The 20,265-nt window shown below is 42.7% G+C and overlaps 1 protein-coding gene across 2 annotated transcripts in view; it reads left to right on the top strand.

Annotated features, from left to right (window-relative positions):
- The window catches only part of LOC135512056 (adenosine kinase-like), a 296,146-nt gene that overhangs the window by 247,420 nt on the left and 28,461 nt on the right, over window positions 1-20,265 (top strand). For both annotated transcript variants that reach the window (XM_064933668.1, XM_064933669.1), the window contains exons 8-9: window positions 8,064-8,102; window positions 20,041-20,155. In XM_064933668.1, the coding sequence (XP_064789740.1) occupies window positions 8,064-8,102; window positions 20,041-20,155 (154 nt within the window). The remainder of the gene's footprint in view (window positions 1-8,063; window positions 8,103-20,040; window positions 20,156-20,265) is intronic.

The raw sequence follows: 20,265 nt of genomic DNA, 5'->3' as shown, positions 1-20,265 counted from the left end.
CTTGCAGCTCCATCTATCCTAAGAACCCTTATAAATGCATAAATGCCTATAATACATCACACGCAGGTGGCTCATAGAAATTGTTACCACCATTATATTAATTTTCTATGCTGCCAACCAAATCTCACTTACACAGAAGAGTGTTTCCACTGTAGTTAACTGGGTGACTGAAGACTATAGCCAACCAACAGGAATGACATTCTGCCTGCATTCATGTGCCTTTTTAAAAGGCATTGTCTGCGTCCCAAATGCTTCTAAATTTGTGTTCAAAATATTAAGAACACAATCCTAATGTTGAGTTGCACCCCTCCCCTTTTGCCCTCAGAACACCTCTACATGGTGTTGAAAGCATTCCATAGGGATGCTGGCCCATGTTGACTCCAATGATTTCCACAGTTGTCAAGTTGGCTGGATGTCCTTTGTGTGGTGGACCATTTCTGATACACACAGGAAACTGTCGAGTGTGAAAAACCCAGCAGTGTTGCAGTTCTTGACACAAACCGGTGCGCCTAACACCTACTACCATACCCTGTTCAAAGGCACCATTTTGTCTTGTCTATTCACCCTCTGAATGACAAACATACTCAATCCATGTCTCAAGGCTCCTTTAACCTGTCTACTCCCCTTGATGTACACTGATTGAAGTGGATTTAACATCAATAAGGGATCATAGCTTTCACCTGGATTCACCTGGTCAGTCTGTCATGGAAAGAGTGTTCTTAATGTTTTGTACACTCTCAGGTTTTTCGGTGAAAAACTGTAAAATCACCATGAATTCAACTAAAAATATATTTAATTTTGGAAATATTTGGGGTATATTATTTTGGGGTTTAGTCCAATTTGCAGTGTACAAAGTATTAGAATTATGTTCCGGCCCCCCGACCATCCTCTCCGACAAAAATCGGACCGTGGCTGAATATAGTTGCCTGCCCCGGACATGGGGAATAGGTTGCCATTTGGGACACACCCTTTGTAAAGGAGCATCAAATGAAGTATCCTTGTTTTGACAACGCATTAAGATGTTCATGCCCCTGAAGTGTGATGGTTGCTGCTCATCTGTGATTAAATGTTTCTGAAGTCAATATCTATTAGTTAATAAATTAACAAATGAATGAATGTGAGTGGCTGGTGCCCACTAGCTACATTAAAAGAGACACTCACCTCATTTGAAAAGAGCTTGAGTGGCAATTTGAATGGGTGAGGGTGGGTGGTTGTGTGCGTGCAAATGCATGTACTATATGTGCGCACTGTAAAAAATTCTAGTTTCAACTCATTATTATTATTAAGTAACTGGTTCCACAACCTTTTAACTCAAACTTTCAGTCAAAGTGTTACGTGAACATAATATTTTTAGTTTGCCCAACCTTGGCTCCAACTTGAGAACTTAGGCAAATATTCAGTCAACTTAAAATGTTTGTTCAACTTTTGTTCATTTATCTAGAAATTATTATTATAAATACTTCACAAAAAAGGCTGTGGAAGTAGTTGCAAACACGTTGCTTTTGACATACAATGTTTTCAATTGACATATTTGACAAACATTGACATACATGATTACATTGTGCTATGGGTGGGTGTTGTTATCGTGACCAGTGAGCTGAGGTAAGGCGGAGCTTTACCTAGCATAGCATTATAGATGACCTGGAGCCAGTGGCAACGAATATGTAGCAAGGGCCAGCCGACTAGAGCGTACAGGTCGCAGTGGTGGGTGGTATAAGGGGCTTTGGTAACAAAACGGATGGCACTGTGGTAGACTGCATCCAGATTGCTGAGTAGAGTATTGGAAGTTATTTTTTAGATGACATCGCCGAAGTCGAGAATTGGTAGGTTAGTCAGTTTTACTAAGGTTAGTTTGGCGGCGTGAGTGAAAGAGGCTTTGTTGCAAAATAGAAAGCCGATTCTAGATTTGATTTTGGATTGGAGATGTTTGATATGAGTCTGGAAGGAGAGTTTACAGTCTAGCCAGACACTTAGGTATTTATAGTTGTCCACATATTCTAGGTCAGAAAAGACGGAAGGAGTGTTGTATGGCATTGAAGCTCGTTTGGAGGTTAGTTAACACAGTGTCCAAAGGAGGGCCAGATGTATACAGAATGGTGTCGTCTGCGTAGATGTGGATCAGGGAATCACCCCCAGCAAGAGCGACATCATTGACATATACAGAGAAAAGAGTTGTCCCGAGAATTGAATCCTGTGGTACCCCCATAGAGACTGCCAGAGGTCCGGACAACAGGCCCTCCGATTTTACACACTGAACTCTATCAGAGAAGTAGGTAGTAAACCAGGAATTATTTGAGAAACCAAGGCTGTCGAGTCTGCCAATAAGAATGTGGTGATTGACAGAGTGAAAGCCTTGGCCAGCTCGATGAATACGACTGCACAGTAATTTCTCTTATCGATGGAGGTTATGATATTGTTTAGGACCTTGAGCGTGGCTGAGGTGCACCCATGACCAGCTCTGACTCCAGATTGCATAGCGGAGAAGGTACGGTGGGATTCTAAATGGTCAGTAATCTGTTTATTTGGCTTTCGAAGACCTTAGAAAGACAGGGTAGGATAGATATACTGTGGGATGAACAAGTATATGATACACTGCCGATTTTGCAGGTTTTCCTACTTGCAAAGCATGTAGAGGTCTGTAATATTTATCATAGGTGCACTTCAACTGTGCACCAACAAAAATCCAGAAAATCCCATTGTATGATTTTTAAGTAATTAATTTGCATTTTATTGCATGACATAAGTATTTGATCACCTACCAACCAGTAAGAATTCCAGCTCTCACACACCTGTTAGTTTTTCTTTAAGAAGCCCTCCTGTACTCCACTCATTACCTGTATTAACTGCACCTGTTTGAACTCGTTACCTGTATAAAAGACCCCTGTCCACACACTCAATCAAACATACTCCAACCTCTCCACAATGGCCAAGACCAGAGAGCTGTGTAAGGACCTCAGGGATAAAATTGTAGACCTGCACAAGGCTGGGATGGGCTACAGGACAATAGGCAAGCAGCTTGGTAAGCAAAATCTCACCTCGTGGGGCATCAATGATCATGAAGAAGGTGAGGGATCCGCCCAGAACTACACAGCAGGACCTGGTCAATGACCTGAAGAAAGCTGGGACCACAGTCTCAAAGAAAACCATTAGTAACGCACTACGCCATCATCATTAAAATCCTGCAGCGCACGCAAGGTCCCCCTGCTCAATCCAGCCCATGTCCAGGCCCATCTGAAGTTTACCAATGACCATCTGGATGATCCAGAGGAGGAATGGGAGAAGGTCATGCGGTCTGATGAGACAAAAATATAGCTTTTTGGTCTAAACTCCACTCGCCGTGTTTGGAGGAAGCAGAAGGATGAGTACAACCCCAAGAACACCATCCCAACCGTGAAGCATGGAGGTGGAAACATCATTCTTTGGGGATGCTTTTCTGCAAAGGGGTCAGGACGATGGCACCGTATTGAGGGGAGGGTGGATGGGGCCATGTATCGCGAGATCTTGGCCAACAATCTCCTTCCCTCAGTAAGAACATTGAAGATGGGTCGTGGCTTGGTCTTCCAGCATGAAAACGACCCGAAACACACAGCCAGGGCAACTAAGGAGTGGCTCCGTAAGAAGCATCTCAAGGTCCTGGAGTGGCCTAGCCAGTATCCAGACCTGAACCCAATAGAAAATCTTTGGAGGGAGCTGAAAGTCCGTATTGCCCAGCGACAGCCCCAAAACCTGAAGGATCTGGAGAAGGTCTGTATGGAGGAGTGGGCCAAAATCCCTGCTACAGTGTGTGCAAACCTGGTCAAGATATGGGAAACATATGATCTCTGTAATTGCAAACAAAGGTTTCTGTACCAAATATTAAGTTCTGCTTTTCTGATGTATCAAATACTTATGTCATGCAATAAAATGCAAATTAATTACTTAAAAATCATACAATGTGATTTTCTGGATTTTTGTTTTAGATTCCGTCTCTCACAGTTGAAGTGTACCTATGATAAAATTTACAGACCTCTACATGCTTAGTAAGTAGGAAAACCTGCAAAATCGGCAGTGTATCAAATACTTGTTCTCCCCACTGTAGGTCTGTAGCAGTTTGGGTCTAGAGTGTCACCCCCTTTGAAGAGGAGGATGACCGCGGCAGCTTTCCAATCTTTGGGAATCTCCGATGATACAAAAGAGAGGTTGAACAGGCTAGTAAGTGGTTGCAACAATTTCTGTAGATAATTTTAGAAAGAGAGGGTCCAGATTGTCTAGCCTGGATGATTTGTAGGGGTCCAGATTTTGCAGCTCTTTCAGAACATCAGCTATCTGGATTTGGGTGAAGGAGAAATGGTGGGGGTTTGGGCGGGGCAGTTGACCGGGGTAGGGATAGCCAGGTGGAAAGCATGGCCAGCTGTAGAGAAATGCTTATTGAAATTCTCAATTATAGTGGATTTATCGGTGGTAACAGTGTTTCCTAGCCTCAGAGCGGTGGGCAGCTGGGAGGAGGTGCTCTTGTTCTCCATGGACTTTACAGTGTCCCACAACTTTTTGGAATTAGTTGCAGATGCACATTTCTGTTTGAAAAAGCTAGCCTTTGCTTTCCTGACTGACTGTGTGTATTGGTTCCTGACTTCCCTGAACAGTTGCATATTGCGGGGATTATTCAATGCTATTTCAGTCCGCCACAGGAAGTTTTTGTGATGGTCAAGGGCAGTCAGATCTGGAGTGAACCAAGGGCTATATCTGTTGTTAGTTCTACATTTTTGAAAGGGGCATGCTTATTTAAGATAGTGAGGAAATAACTTTTAAAGAACGACCAGGCATCCTCCTGGAGGTCAAGTTGGTTAGGATAATATCTATGACGGTGCCCATGTTTACGGATTTAGGGTTGTACCTGGTGGTTTCCTTGATCATTTTTGTGAGTTTAAGAGCATCTACGTTAGATTGTAGGACTGCTGGGGTGTTAAGCATATCCCAGTTTAGGTCACCTAACAGAATGAACTCTGAAGATAGATGGGGAAATCAATTCACATATGGTGTCCAGGGCACAGCTGGGAGCTGAGGGGGGTCTATAACAGGCGGCAACAGTGAGAGACTTATTTCTGGAGAGATTCATTTTAAGAATTAGAAGCTCGAACTGTTTGGGCATAGACCTGGAAAGTATGACAGAACTTTGCAAGCTATCTCTGCAGTAGATTGCAACTCCTCCCCCTTTGGCAGTTCTATCTTGACGGAAAATGTTGTAGTTGGGTATGGAAATCTCAGAAGTTTTGGTGGTCTTCCTAAGCCAGGATTCAGACAGGGCAAGGACATCAGGGTTGGCGGAGTGTGCTAAAGCAGTGAGTAAAACAAACTTAGGGAGGAAGCTTCTGATGTTAACATGCATGAAAACAAGGCTTTTTTGATTACAGAAGTCAACAAATGAGAGTGCCTGGGGACACGCAAGGCCTGGGTTAACTTCCACATCACTCAAGGAACAGAGGAGGAGTAGGATGAGGGTACAGCTAAAGGCTATCAAAACTGGTCGTCTCGTGCGTTGGGGACAGAGAATTAAAGGAGCAGATTTCTGGGCATGGTCGAATAGATTCAGGGCATAATATGCAGACAGGGGTATGGTGGGGTGTGGGTACAGTGGAGGTAAGCCCAGAGTGATAATAAGAGAGGTTGCCTCTCTGGACATGCTGGTTATACTGGGTGACGTCACTGCATTTGTGGGAGGTGGTAGAAAGGAGATATATGAGGCATGTAGAGTGGGACGAGGGGCTCCGCAGTGAACTAAAACAATGATAACTATCCTAAACAACAGTATACAAGGCATATTTACATTTGAGAGAGACATAAAGCAAGGCATAAAACAATCACAGGTGTTGATTGGGAGAGCTTGCAAAGACAACACCCTGTAAGACAACAACAGCTAATCAGCTAAGACAACAACAACAGGTAAAATGTTGATGAACTACACACAGAGCTGAGTTACCGTGATAAATGAACAGTCCAGCAGGCATCAGCTATGTAGCCAAGTGATCATAGGGTTCAGTGAACATCAATAGATGGAACAGGGAAGCCGCAGGTAGTCGTTGCTATGCTAGCACGCGGGAGACACAGAGTTTAAAGTTAGCAGGCGGGGTAAGTAGAAGCATCTGCTCCGACGTCCAGCGAAGGCCGGTTGAGAGCACAGTGGATGGAATTACGTTTCCGGACCAGCCGTGGTGGTACGGCGGGGCGCTGTGTCGACAAAGGGACCGGGCCAGATGGTGAAAGAGGTATTGTAGTTTTAGTAATTTTGTTTGCTAGCCGGGAGATGTGCCTGGCTCAGAGCGAACTTTGGGGCTTGGTCACTCGGTGGCAGCTAGCTAGCTGTGATGATCAGGAGTAATGGTCCAGGTGTTTCGCCTGGAATCCGGTGTTGTAGTGGAGAAAAACAGTCCGAGGCTGGCAGGTATTATGCAGGCTAAATAACGGCTGGTGCCTGTACAGAGGGTAAAGGCCGCGAGCAGTGGTTTACAATGACTAAATAGCTATTAGCTAATAAGCTGTTTAGCTCCTGATGGCTATCTTCTGATGGAGGTTTTGGTTATAAGGTCTAAAAATAATAGCGGATCCGTGTCACATTGATTGAAGCGGGTTACCAGTAGGTATATTTAATTTTAAAATGGAAAAGTGATTGACAAATAAATTTAAATATATACAAAAAAAGATAAAAAATACAAAAAGTAAACGAGAGGATGACAAACCACATCTGCACTGCTACGCCATCTTGGGGAAAAGAAAAAAAATAATTCTAGTTGAATGGGACAAGTTGAGCAAACACATAATATAAGTTGACTGATGCTTTTTCAAGTTAATGCTACGTTTGGGTCAACTTAACATTTTAAGTTCAGGTAGCACTTTAATTGAACAGTTCAGAAACTAAAAAAGGCTGTGTAACCAATTACTTTATAATAATTAGTTGAAACTACATTTTTTTAACTGTATGTGTGTGTTATTAGATGAAGTGACATCCAGTATCTCTGTCCCAGTAATGGGTGATCAGAGACAGAGAGGCATGCCTGTTCCCCCCTGGGCCCCATAACACTATTGCTTCATGTCTTCTCTCCTCCCTTTTCTCTTGTCACACACCACACACACACTCCTTCATCTCCTCCCTCTCTTCTGTGTGTAAGACCAGGTCGTCAACCCGTGTCTCCCCAAGGTCACAACCCCAGCCCCCTTTCCATATAATCGGGTCATTTAGCATCATAGCATCGACTTATTGCTTTGTCTAAGGGTCAAAAGTGAATTGAGCGAATGCACTTGTCACTCGTGATTTGTGTCCATGTTATTGCATCTCATCGTGCAACAGCTAGCCTACAGAAGCCTCTGCCCATTGACTAAACAGAGCAAATAATGTCACCTGACTGCAAGCCACCACCAAAAGTCAAGTACACTATAAATCATGCCTTTCGTGGTCACTATTATTGAATTCCAGTGGTGTAAACTGGGAAACCCACATATCTATCCATATCTATCGTCTGTGTTACAGTAGTTTCATGGCTAAGCTGAAATTATGTTGATTGTATCCCAAGTGGCACACTATTTCCTATATAGTGCACTACTTTTGACCCTATGGGTCCTGGTCAAAAGCAGTGCAATATAAAGAGAATAGGGTGCCATTTGAGATGCAGACGTTGTCTGTCTTCTTCTCAAAGCTGTTGCTGTAAAATGAGCCAAAGTGGGGCATTGGGATTAAATGGGTTTATGCCGTCCCCTATGAGTACAGTATTAATTCAGGGAGCAAAGTAGCACAGCAGCAGAATGGACTCAAGTTACTCCTTCAATCTCAAGTGTCAGATCATCACACGTGTTTAGTCTGTCAGTGACTGAAGGAAGTGAGAGGTCTTGTACTGTATGCCTGAAGTGGGTATGTCTCAAATGGCATCCTATGTAGTGCACTACTTTTGTCCAGACCCCTTTTGGCCCTGGTCAAAAGTAGTGCACTACATAGGGGATAGGGGGCCATTTGGGATGTGTTCGCTATGACTTCCGTTACAGCATTGTGACTCTGTAATTAACTGTTAATTTGTGTTCTTTATTTTCTATTTCAGGAGGCGGCCACTTTTGCCAAAGAGCAAGGTTTCGAGGAGGTGAGTTACCGCCGAATGCACACCACTAAACAGATCCTAAAGGTTTATTTTAGCTGATAATTTAGTTCTTTTTTGGACAGTGATTGATGTGCTATTATACTCTCCAGGCCTTGCAGCAGTTGCTATGGAAACCTGGTAGTCGTCATGGTTTCTTTGTTCAGCCATCTCTCTCTTTCTCTCTCTCTCTGTCTCTCTGTGTGTGTGTGTGTCTGTGTGTGTGTCTGTGTGTTATGACGCACTCCGCTAGGTCTGCACCCAACATCGCCTACAGATGTTATGTATTGAATTTTGAAAAGCCTCTTGGGAAGCTGAGAAGTTGGGCATGGTTTCAAGCCTTCCCTCTCTCTCTCTCTCTCTCTCTCTCTCTCTCTCTCTCTCTCTCTCTCTCTCTCTCTCACTCTCCTCTCTCTCTCTCACTCTGCCTCTCTCTCTCTCTCTCACTCTGCCTCTCTCTCTCTCTGCCTCTCTCTCTCTCTCTGCCTCTCTCTTTCACTCTGCCTCTCTCTCTGCCCCTCTCTCTCTCTCACTCTGCCTCTCTCTCTGCCTCTCTCTTTCTTGCGAGCACACTGCCGCTCTTTTTCTCTCGCTCTGCTTCTCTACCTCCCTGTTCTCCCACTCGCTCTATCTCTTTCTGAATCTCTCTCTCTGCCGCTCTCTCTCCATCTCTCATTTCAATTAAATTTGATAAATGCTTTATTGGCATGAATGGCTGGTTGCCACTGTTGCCAAAGCAATGTATATGAAGTATTACAAAAATGAACAATATGCTTGAGGAACAACAGTATATGACAACAAAAACAAGAATACATTGAGAATAATACACACGAGAAAACATCTAATTGGGGGATTTAATTTATACAGGGTCTTTCTAAATGCAAAATATGCTCTCTCTGTATTTCTGCCTCTTTCTCCGGCTGCCTCTCTCTCTTTGGGGGCTGACAGGTTGCCTGGTTAAAAAGCTTCTCTCATTAGTATCATTACTCCCAGGGATGATATGTCTCCCCTCTCCCTGCCACAGTATAATATAGCACTAACACAAAATTGTACAGCGCACACAGTATCCTTTTAATAACCAAATTACTGCCACCTGTGGTTTTAGATTATGTAAATTAAAATGACGTAAAATATGTTTTAAGTGGGGCTACGCATTAAATGACAAATACATGTTTAGCTTTGCCTGCCTCTTTGCTGCCTTTTCAAAAAATCATATATCCTGCTTTGCTTTTTAAATATCAATTAAAAAAGACAAACATGTGAAATCTACTTTAGATGTTTTTAAGTGGTTTTTCTCTTTTAAAGGTAGAGCTCTCCCTTGAATATAGTTCTTCTATGTATGAATAATTTTCATCCAGAATCACTTACGGTGTGATCAACGTGACTGGAATGGGAATGGATTCCTGATGGCCCTGACAGCTTCCACAGAGGAGGGAGGGAGGGAGGGAGGGAAGCTCACATCACAGAAAGTAAATATAAAGGGCAAAGCGTCAACTCTCCCAGTACTAACCAATTCTCTGACATTTTCTGTGTCAACTTGATTTGCCAGAACACTGCAAAATTGCATCTGATGAATATGATTTTTCAGAGAACAACACTAGTATGGTACTTACAGTATTTCTAGTTTCGCGGTTAAATTCATTTTTTCTGCTTAGACTTATCTTGTTGTCATGTCACGTTTGTAAAAATGTGGTTTGTGCAGCTAGGTGCTCCAAAAATATGTTAATTCACAAGATTGGCAAAGGGAAGGCAAAGGAGGATGTGTATTGATATTTCTGCTTCCTGCTTTTTGTTTTCATAATAACCATACTAAATAATCTGCTCGTCAGAAATATACATTGTAGCCATGCCAATTGCTATTTAATATTTATTCAGTAAATGACTAGGTTATGTTTCTCTCTCTTCAAAAAGCCATCAGCACACCTGAAAACAAACTTAGCAGTCGTTCTGATTGTCATCTGTTTCCTTTAAATGGCCAGAGATGAGATGAGGTATCTGTAGACCAGCAATAATGAAATCTTTCCTGGGCACTCGTTGCATCCCAAATAGCACCCTATTCGCTATAAAGTGCACTACTGGTCAAAAGTAGTGCACTACATAGGGAATAGGGTGCCATTTAGGATGAAACCCCTGCTTCACAAACAACCTCTCTCTATTGAGGAAGATACATTTTTCAGCGGCTTTGATACAGACGCAGGAATGTAACATCCTGATAAAGCTGTCATATTATGTGGTTTTAAAAAAACAACTTCAGAGAAATGTGCCTCAGATCATCATAACCCACTAAAGTGCAGATGCTGTTGATTTGGAGCCGATCAATTATTGCACAATTAATCATTCACACGTTTGCATTTGTCAGCAGTACAGTAATCCAAATTGACGATGCAAAATGTCTCCTTAACATTTTCTAAATGCACTCATGTTGAATTGAATATGATCTGTTTTCCATATTGTGTTGTTGCCATAGGAAGTTGTTGCCAGGTAAGTCGGCTACACAAACAGGTGTAGTAACATATTGTGTTCATTGTGTGTGTGTTTTGCCTTCCTCAACTACCTTAATAGTTACCCTATTATAGGGGTAGGGACCCCTAATATAGACCCCTAAACCCCTGTTTTCCTAAACAGACTTAAACTTTTTTTATAAACCTCTCATAAACCTTAAAGGGTTACATACACAGGCCGTGTGTTACTCTGGTGGAGATTTTTGCATTTGGTGTCTGGAGTCATTGGAGTGGCTGGCTTGTGGTTCAGTTGAGTTAGTCACAGTGACAAATTGCTTCTTTGCTGTTGCCTGTTAACAGCCTCTGTATTAACCTCTCCATTAGCACTTACTTGGAGTGTTACTCCCATTTTTCCTCTGCCCAATGTCTCGGCGAACCTCTTTAGACTGATTAACGGAGCTTTGGGAAGCATTTAGAGGTGCTAAAGCTCATCGGCTGGAGTGAGGAAGGGAGGCAGTATAGCTGGCTGGTGGTATTGGATAAGAGCCGTATCACTCTGATTACTTCCTGCTTGGCTTTATTTGGTTGCTCTAAACGTTCCTCATTGTAGGAAAACACTATACTGCTAGAATTGCCTGAGAAGAGACTTATTGTTGTATAAATTCTACTAATAATATGATAATAAAATACTTAACAATTATAATTTAATGTAATATGGTCATTTGGTAGACGTTTTGAATCCAAGGCGACTTACAGAACTGTCAACATTGAGAGTAGATGTAGCCATGTGAGAATCAAACCCACAATCCACCATTCTCTACAAACCCAACCCACTGAGCCACTGGAACCCAATGATAAAACAGCAGTGTCGTTCATGGTCCACCCTACTGTGAGCTACTGATAGAGACATTCCACCTGCTCATAGTACATCATGATAAGTTAATAGTAAAGCAGCCATGACAGGAGTGGGTTTTTATCACTGTGATGATCAAAGGGAGGCTCACTGGAGAGTTGTGTTAGTCTCCAGGCTCCGAGATATCCAGTCTGTGCACATGCTATCGAGAAATGTGCTGCACCCCAAATGGCATCCTATTCCCCATAGGGCTCTGGTCAAAAGTAGTGTACTATGTAGGGAATAGAGTGTCATTTGGACGCAGCCAGGGCCTGCTTCAGGAGGAGAATAATATATGAATACATGTATAACACCACCTAGCCGTGTCCCCTTTATTCATTCACGTAGCTTTGTCTAACAACAACAAATCTTCAGCCACACTTTAGGCTATCCTATATCCTAGTTTCATCGTCCCATATAGAATTGTTGATTACTGCATCTGATAATGGATGCAGTTCAGCCCTATATACTTAGTTTTTTTACATTTCTATATGACAAAACAATGAGCGTTTTTAACCCAGTAATATTGATCTTTTTATTTATCACTTGATTGCCTAAGTCCAGCCGCGATAGGAAACACTGACCTCTCTCAATCACTTTTGTGAACCCTCATTGACTGAAATGGCCCCTTAGCAGGCAATAATCAAATCAAATTTGTCACATGCCTCGTAAAAAACAGGAAACAAAACATAATCACTACAAGATGGTGCAGATAGAAATGGCAGCTTCGCTTCTATTCCTTAGGAAACTGTGCAGTATTTTGTCTTTTATGTATTATTTATTACATTGTTAGCCCAGAAAACATTGTGTTATTACATACAACCGGGAAGAACTATTGGATATCAGAGAGACGTCAACTTACCAGCACAACCAGCAGTACAACCAGGAATACGACTTCCCAAAGCGGATCATCTCTCTGCGCCTCCCAGGGCATTTAAACTGATTCCAGAGGCCAAAACAACACCGCAAGAGGAGAGGGTGCTGGAGCGGTCTTCTAGTGAGGCTTCGAATGCGCACCCACCGCTCCCGAGTATATTACTCGCTAATGTCCAGTCCCTAGTCAACAAAGTCGACGAAGTCTGGGCAAGAGTTGCTTTCCAAAGAGATATCCGGGATTGTAACATACAATGTTTTACGGAAACATGGATAGCTGGGGACACGCTGTCGGAGTCTATACAGCCAAAGGGATTTTCAGTGTATCATGCTGACTGGAATAAACATCTCTCCAGTAAGAAGAAGAAGGGGAGGTATGTTTCATGATTAACGACTCATGGTGTAATTGTATCAACATTCAGGAACTCAAGTCCTTTTGTTCAGCTGACCTAGAATTCCTCACAATCAAATACCGACCAAATTATCTCCCAAGAGAACTCTCCTCGGTTATCGTCACAGCCGTGCATATCCCCCTCAAGAGGATAAGACGGCCATCAAGGAACTTCACTGGACTTTCAAACTGGAAACCATATATCCTGAAGCATTTATTGTAGCTGGCGATTTTAACAAAGCTAATTTGAGTACAACGCTACCTAAATTCTATCAGAATACCGATTGCTGTACATGAGTGAGTAACACGCTCAACCATTTATACTCTAACTTCCGCAATGCATACAAGGCCCTCCCCCGCCCTCCATTTGGCAAATCTGACCATGACTCCATCTTGTTGCTCCCCTCATATAGGCAGACACTAAAACAAGAAGCGCCCGTGCTTAGGCCTATCCCAATGCTGGTCTGACCAATCGGATTCCACGCTTCAAGATTGCATCGATCACGTAGACGGGGATATGTTCCTGGTAGCCTCAGATAATAACATTGATGTATATGCTGACTCGGTGAGCCAGTTTATAAGGAAGTCTATAGGAGATGTTATGTAGTCTGTATATTATGTACACTGTATATAATGCTTCATATACAGTACCAGTCCAAAGTTTGGATACACCTACTCATTCAAGGGGTTTTCTTTATTTTTACTATTTTCTACATTGTACGATAATAGTGAAGACATCAAAACTATGAAATAACACATATGGAATCTTGTAGTAACCAAGAAAGTGTTAAATAAATCAAAATATATTTGAGATTTGAGATTCTTCAAAGTAGCCACCCTTTGCCTTGATGACAGCTTTGCACACTCTTGGTATTCTCTCAACCAGCTTCACCTGGAATGCTTTTCTAACAGTCTTGACGGAGTTCCCACATATCCTGAGCACTTGTTGGCTGCTTTTCCTTCACTCTGCAGTCCAACTCATCCCAAACCATCTCAATTGGGTTGAGGTTGGGTGATTGTGGACGCCAGGTCATCTGATGCAACACTCCATCCCTTTCCTTCTTGGTCAAATAGCCCTTACACAGCCTGGATGTGTGTTGGGTCATTGTCCTGTTGAAAAACAAATGATAATCCCACTAAGCGCAAACCACATTGGATGGCGTATCGCTGCAGAATACTGTAGTAGCAATGCTGGTTAAGTGTGCCTTAAATTCTAAATGCATCAGACTATCACCAGCAAAGCACCATCACACCACCACCTCTATTCTTCACAGTGGGAACCACACATGCGGAGATCATCAAATCAAATGTATTTATATAGCCCTTCGTACATCAGCTGATATCTCAAAGTGCTGTACAGAAACCCAGCCTAAAACCCCAAACAGCAAGCAATGCAGGTGTAGAAGCACGGTGGTTAGGAAAAAATCCCTAGAAAGGCCAAAACCTAGGAAGAAACCTAGAGAGGAACCAGGCTATGTGGGGTGGCCAGTCCTCTTCTGGCTGTGCCGGGTGGAGATTATAACAGAACATGGCCAAGATGTTCAAATGTTCATAAATGACCAGCATGGTCAAATAATAGGTATGGGACAGGTAGCACGTCTGGTGAACAGGTAAAGATTCCATAACCGCAGGCAGAACAGTTGAAACTGGAGCAGCAGCATGGCCAGGTGGACTGGGGAGAGCAAGGAGTCATCATGCCAGGTAGTCCTAAGGCATGGTCCAAAGACTCAGGTCCTCCGAGAGAGAGAGAGAAAGAAAGAGAGAATTAGAGAGAGCATACTTAAATTCACACAGGACATCGGAAAAGACAGGAGAAGTACTCCAGATATAACAAGCTGACCCTAGCCTCCCGACACTACTGCAGCATAAATACTGGAGGCTGAGACAGGAGGGGTCAGGAGACACTGTGACCCCATCCGATGATACTCCCGGACAGGGCCAAACAGGAAGGATATAACCCCACCCACTTTGCCAAAGCATAACCCCCACACCACTAGAGGGATAGCTTCAACCACCAACTTACCATCCTGAGACAAGGCCAACGAGTATAGCCCACAAAGATCTCCGCCATGGCACAACCCAAGGGGGGGGCGCCAACCCAGACAGGAAGATCACATCAGTGACTCAACCCACTCAAGTGACGCACCCCTCCTAGTGATGGCATGAAAGAACACCAGTAAGCCAGTGACTCCGCCCCTGTAATAGGGTTAGAGGCAGAGAATCCCAGAGAATGTATGTAAACTTCTGACCCACCGGGATTGTGATGGTGATGAAAGAAATAAAAGCTGAAATAAATTATTCCCTCTACTATTATTCGGAAATTTCACATTCTTAAAATAAAGTGGTGATCCTAACTGACCTAAAACAGGGAATTCTTACAAGGATTAAATGTCAGGAATTGTGAAAAACTGAGTTTAAATGTATCTGGCTAAGGTGTATGTAAACTTCCGACTTCAAATGTATGTGGCAGGGTCTACAGACAATCACGGATTACAAAAACAAAAACAGCCCCTTCGCGGACATCGGCGTCTTGCTTCCAGAGAAACTAAACAACTTCTTTGCGCACCTTGAGGACAACACAGTGCCACCTACGCGGCCTGCTACCAAAGACCGTGGGCTCTCCTCAAAACATTTAAACATGTTAACCCTTGCAAGGCTCCTGGCCCAGAAGGCATCCCTTGCCGCTTCCTCAGAGCAAGCGCAGACCAGCTGGCTGGTGTGTTTACGGACATATTCAATCAATCCCTATCCCAGTCTGCTGTGCCCACACGCTTCAAGAGGGCCACCATTGTTCTTGTTCCCAAGAAAGCTAAGTTAACTGAACTAAAAATTACTATCACCCCGTAGCATTCACTTCTATCATCATGAAGTGCTTTGAGAGACTAGTCAAGGATCATATCACCTCCACTCTACCTGTCACCCTGTCACATCACACTGCACTGTAAGAATGCTGTTCATCGACTACAGCTCAGCATTCAACACCATAGTACCCTCCAAGCTCATCATTAAGCTTGAGACCCTGGGTCTCGACCCTGCCCTGTGCAACAGGGTCCTGGACTTCCTGACGGGCCGCCCCCAAGTGGTGAAGGAAGGAAACATCTCCACTCCGCTGATCCTCCACACTGGGGCCCCACAAGGGTGCGTTCTCAGCCCCCTCCTGTACTCCCTGTTCACCCACAACTGCAAGGCTATGCACGCCTCCAACTCAATCTTCAAGTTTGCAGACGACACAACAGCTTGATTACCAACAACGACGATACAGCCTATAGGTAAGAGTTGAGGGCCCTCTGAGTGTGGTGTCAGGAAAATAACCTCTCACTCAATGTTGGGAAAAGAAAAGAGATGATCGTGGACTTCAGGAAACAGTAAAGGGAGTACCCCCCCCCCCCCTATCCACATTGACGGGACAGCAGTGGAGAAGGTGGAAAATTTTAAGTTCCTCTGTGTTCATATCACCGACAAACTGAAATGGTCCACGCACACAGAGTGGTGAAGAAGGCGCAACAGTGCCTCTTAAACCTCAGGAGGCTGAAAAAATGTGGCTTGTCACCGAAAAGCCCTCACAAACTGTACAGGTGCACAATTGAGAGCATCCTGTCAGGCTGTATCGCCGCATGGTACAGCAATTACACCGCCCACAACCCCATGGCTCTCCAGAGGGTGGTGCGGTCTGCACAAAGCATCACCAGGGGCAAACTACATGCCCTCCAGGACACCTACAACATCCGATGTCACAGGAAGGAAAAAAGATAATCAAGGACAATAACAACCCGAGTCACTACCTGTTCACCCTGCTTCCATCTGGAAGGCGAGGTCAGTACAGGTGTATCAAGGCTGGGACAGAGAGATTGAAAAACAGCTTCTGAAAGCCATCAGATTGTTTAACAGCCAACACTAGCACCGAGAGGTGGCTGCCTACCTACAGACTTGATATTGTTGGCCACTTTAATAAATTGAACACTAGTCACTTTAATAATGCCACTTTAAGAATGTTTACATATCTTGCATTACTCATCTCAGATGTATATGTATGTATACTGTATCCTTCACTATCTCTTCTTTACTATCTATTGCATCTTAGCCGTTCTGTCACTGCTCTTCCATATTTTTTATACCTATATATTCTTATCCCATTCCTTTACTAGATTTTGTGTATTAAGGTTTTATTGTGGAATTTGTTAGATATTAGGATTTGTTGTGGAATTTTAGATATTACCTGTTTGATACTGCTGCACTGTCTGATCTAGAAGCATAAGCGTTTCACTACACTCGCAATAACATCTGCTAACCATGTGTATGTGGCCAATACAATTTGATTTGAGTAGACAGTGAAATGCTCGCTTACAGGCCCTTCCCAACAATACAGAGAAAAAAATAAATAATAGAAAAATAACACAAGGAATGAATACTCAGAGAGTAACAATAAATTAGCTGTATACACAGGGTACCAGTACCGAGTCAATGTGCAGGGGTACGAGGTCATTTAGGTAGATGTACAGTTCCAGTCAAGAATTTGGACACACCTACTCATTCCAGGCTATTTCTTTATTTTACTATTTTCAACATTGTAGAATAATAGTGAAGACATTAAAACTCTGAAATAACACATATGGAGTCATGTAATAACCAAAAAATGTTAACCTTTTCACACGTACCAACAAACGGGTGTGATCATTCCACAGTGATCCCTGCAACGTATGCTCAAGCCGGTGTGATTAGAACGTTCAGTTTCGATTGATGCAACAATCAGCATTTGAGCTGGACATACTGTTTTTTCACAAACATTTTGAACAAACACAGTCCTTACAAAGTTATGTCCAGAATGTGACCAGTGTCACGCCCTGGCCTAAGTTATCTGTGTTTTCTTTATTATTTTGGTTAGGCCAGGGTGTGACATTGGTGATTTATTGTGTTTCGTCTTGTCTAGGGGTTTATTAGATTTATGGGGTTGTGTTCAGTGTAGTTGTCTAGGTAAGTCTATGGTTGCCGAGAGTGGTTCTCAATCAGAGGCAGGTGTTTATCGTTGTCTCTGATTGGGAACCATATTTATGCAGCCATATTCCTTGGGTATTTTGTGGGTGGTTGTCTCCTGTGTCAGTGTTTGTGCCACACGGGACTGTTTTCGGGTTTTCACGTTTCTTGTTTTGTATTCTGTTCATGTATAGTTTCTCTTATTAAAGAACCATGAACTTTAACCATGCTGCATTTTGGTCCTCCGATCCTTCTCGCCTCTCCTCTTCAGAAGAAGAGGAGGAAATCCCTTACAACCAGTTTATTTTTGGATGCAATGTTCAGACATTCACATAAGTAACTGAAGCATAACACAAACATCCGAATCGGAAAATGTAGGCTACATTTGTCCTAACGCTAACTGAGGAAAGATTGACGTAACACAAGCGGTCTCATATTTTTATAACTCTCGAGCGACAGAAACTACAATATGAATTAGCTAATAGCAATTACTATTTATAACTAATCACATCACGGGTGAGGTCACAATTTATCAAAATAATTGAGTAAAACACTTTCTAGAAATCGAAAGTAATCGATGGGTAGTTTGTGCCCGCCGCCATGTTTGTTTTTTTCACAACAACCAAAGATAATAACAGGAGACGAGATGAGTTTGGTCTGTTTATACTATGCATGTTGAAGGGTGTGTGTCGTCTATGATCATTCACTTCCCTTCATTCACTCCCGGAAGTTTACCCGAAAGATGAGTGAACCATTCATTCACCTCATTATAACATCTTTGGTCTGACAGAATACATTGTATAATGTCACCCAGAATGCATTGTACAATGTCAACAAACATGGTGCCTCACATAGCTGGCAAATAGCTTAGCATTAGCTTATTATAATCAGTACATCATTCAACAAATTATTTTACACACATCATAGGTGTGCTCGGGCTCTTCCCGAAGAGAGAAGTTTGTCCGGCTCAGGAAAGCCTCAAACATAAATTGTCCGCAACACTGAAATAGGCTACTTCTATGTGAATTAATGAGGAGAAAGAACACACCTCAATTTAAACTGTTGTTAGAAAATACAACTTGTTAGAAAATTATTTTAAATTCCCGTGTTGAAACATATCCTAAATATAATTAGCAGGCAGCGAGCATAAAACAACTTACGCTAGGGCAACCATTTGGAACTCACAGATGAAAAAGTTAAACAAATAAAAATATATTTTACATTTGAGATTCTTCAAAGTAGCCCCCCTTTGCCTTGATGACAGCTTTGTACACTCTTGGAATTCTCTCGCGCAGAGGTCAGTTTCATCATAGCGTTTGATGGTTTAGACATGACCTTTATGTCTAAAATGTATTTTTATTTATTTAACTGAGAAAGTCCGTTTAGAACTCATTCTTATTTACAATGACCGCCTACCCCAACCAAACCCTAACCTGGATGACACTGGGCCAATTGTGCACCGCCCTATGGGATGCCCAATCACGGCCAGTTGTGATACAGCCTGGAATCTAACCAGGATATGTGGGGACGCCTCTTGCACTGAGATGCAGTGCCTTAGACCGCTGTGCCACTCGGGAGCCCTAATGTTGTACTGTCATTTCTCTTTGCTTATGGCAACTTTTCTTGCCATAATATGGACTTGGTCCTTTACCAAATAGGGCTATCTTCTGTATACCACTCCTACCTTGTAACAACACAACTGATTGGCTCAAATACATTAAGAAGGAAAGAAATTCCACAAATTAACTTTTAACAAGGCACACCTGTTAATTGAAATACATTCCAGGTGACTACCTCATGAAGCTGGTTGAGAGAATGCCAAGAGTGTGTAAAGCTGTCATCAAGGCAAAGGGTGGCTCCTTTGAATAATCTCAAATATAAAATATTTTTGATTTGTTTAACAATTTTTTGGTTACTACATGATTCCATATGTGTTTTCAGAATAGTGAAAATAAAGACAAACCCTTGAATGAGTAGGTGTATCCAAACTTTTGACTGGTACTGTACATATTACACATTGACTCAGTACCGGTACCCCCTTTATATTGCCTCGTTACTGTTATTTTATTTTTGCTCTTTTATTTTTTTTAAACTTTAGTTTATTTAGTAAATATTTCTTAACTGCATTGTTGGTTAAGGGCTTTTAAGTAAGTATTTCACGGTAAGGTAAGTAGTTCACGGTACACCTATTGTACTCGACGCATGTGACAAATACAGTTTGATTTGAAAATGGCACAATTGGTCAGGAGCCCGTAACACGGAAGCTATTCCCTGCAGCGCCATAATGGACACCACAGTAAGGCCGTGTGGTGGTGTTCATTTGGTTAATGTAGCAGGTTCTTGAAATTTCAACCCAATCATATAATTTCTCCACAGACGGATGACATTGCAGAGATTGCCAGGAGGGCCCAGAGCCTGCCGAAGGTCAACAAGAAGAGACAACGAGTGGTGGTCTTCACTCAGGGCAAGGACGATACTGTGGCCACTATCGGTAGGCAAACAGCTTTTCCTAAAATAAATGTAGGTACTTAAAGCCAAGGTATAATGCGTTATTAGGCAGTTATGACACAGTGTAAGACATGTCATGAGCATGTATGACCC

This window comes from Oncorhynchus masou, chromosome 24, assembly GCF_036934945.1.
Source record: "Oncorhynchus masou masou isolate Uvic2021 chromosome 24, UVic_Omas_1.1, whole genome shotgun sequence".
In the NCBI taxonomy this organism is placed as follows: domain Eukaryota; kingdom Metazoa; phylum Chordata; class Actinopteri; order Salmoniformes; family Salmonidae; genus Oncorhynchus; species Oncorhynchus masou.
The sequence above is the reverse complement of the archived record's forward strand: the minus strand, read 5'-3'. Positions and strand labels throughout refer to the sequence as shown.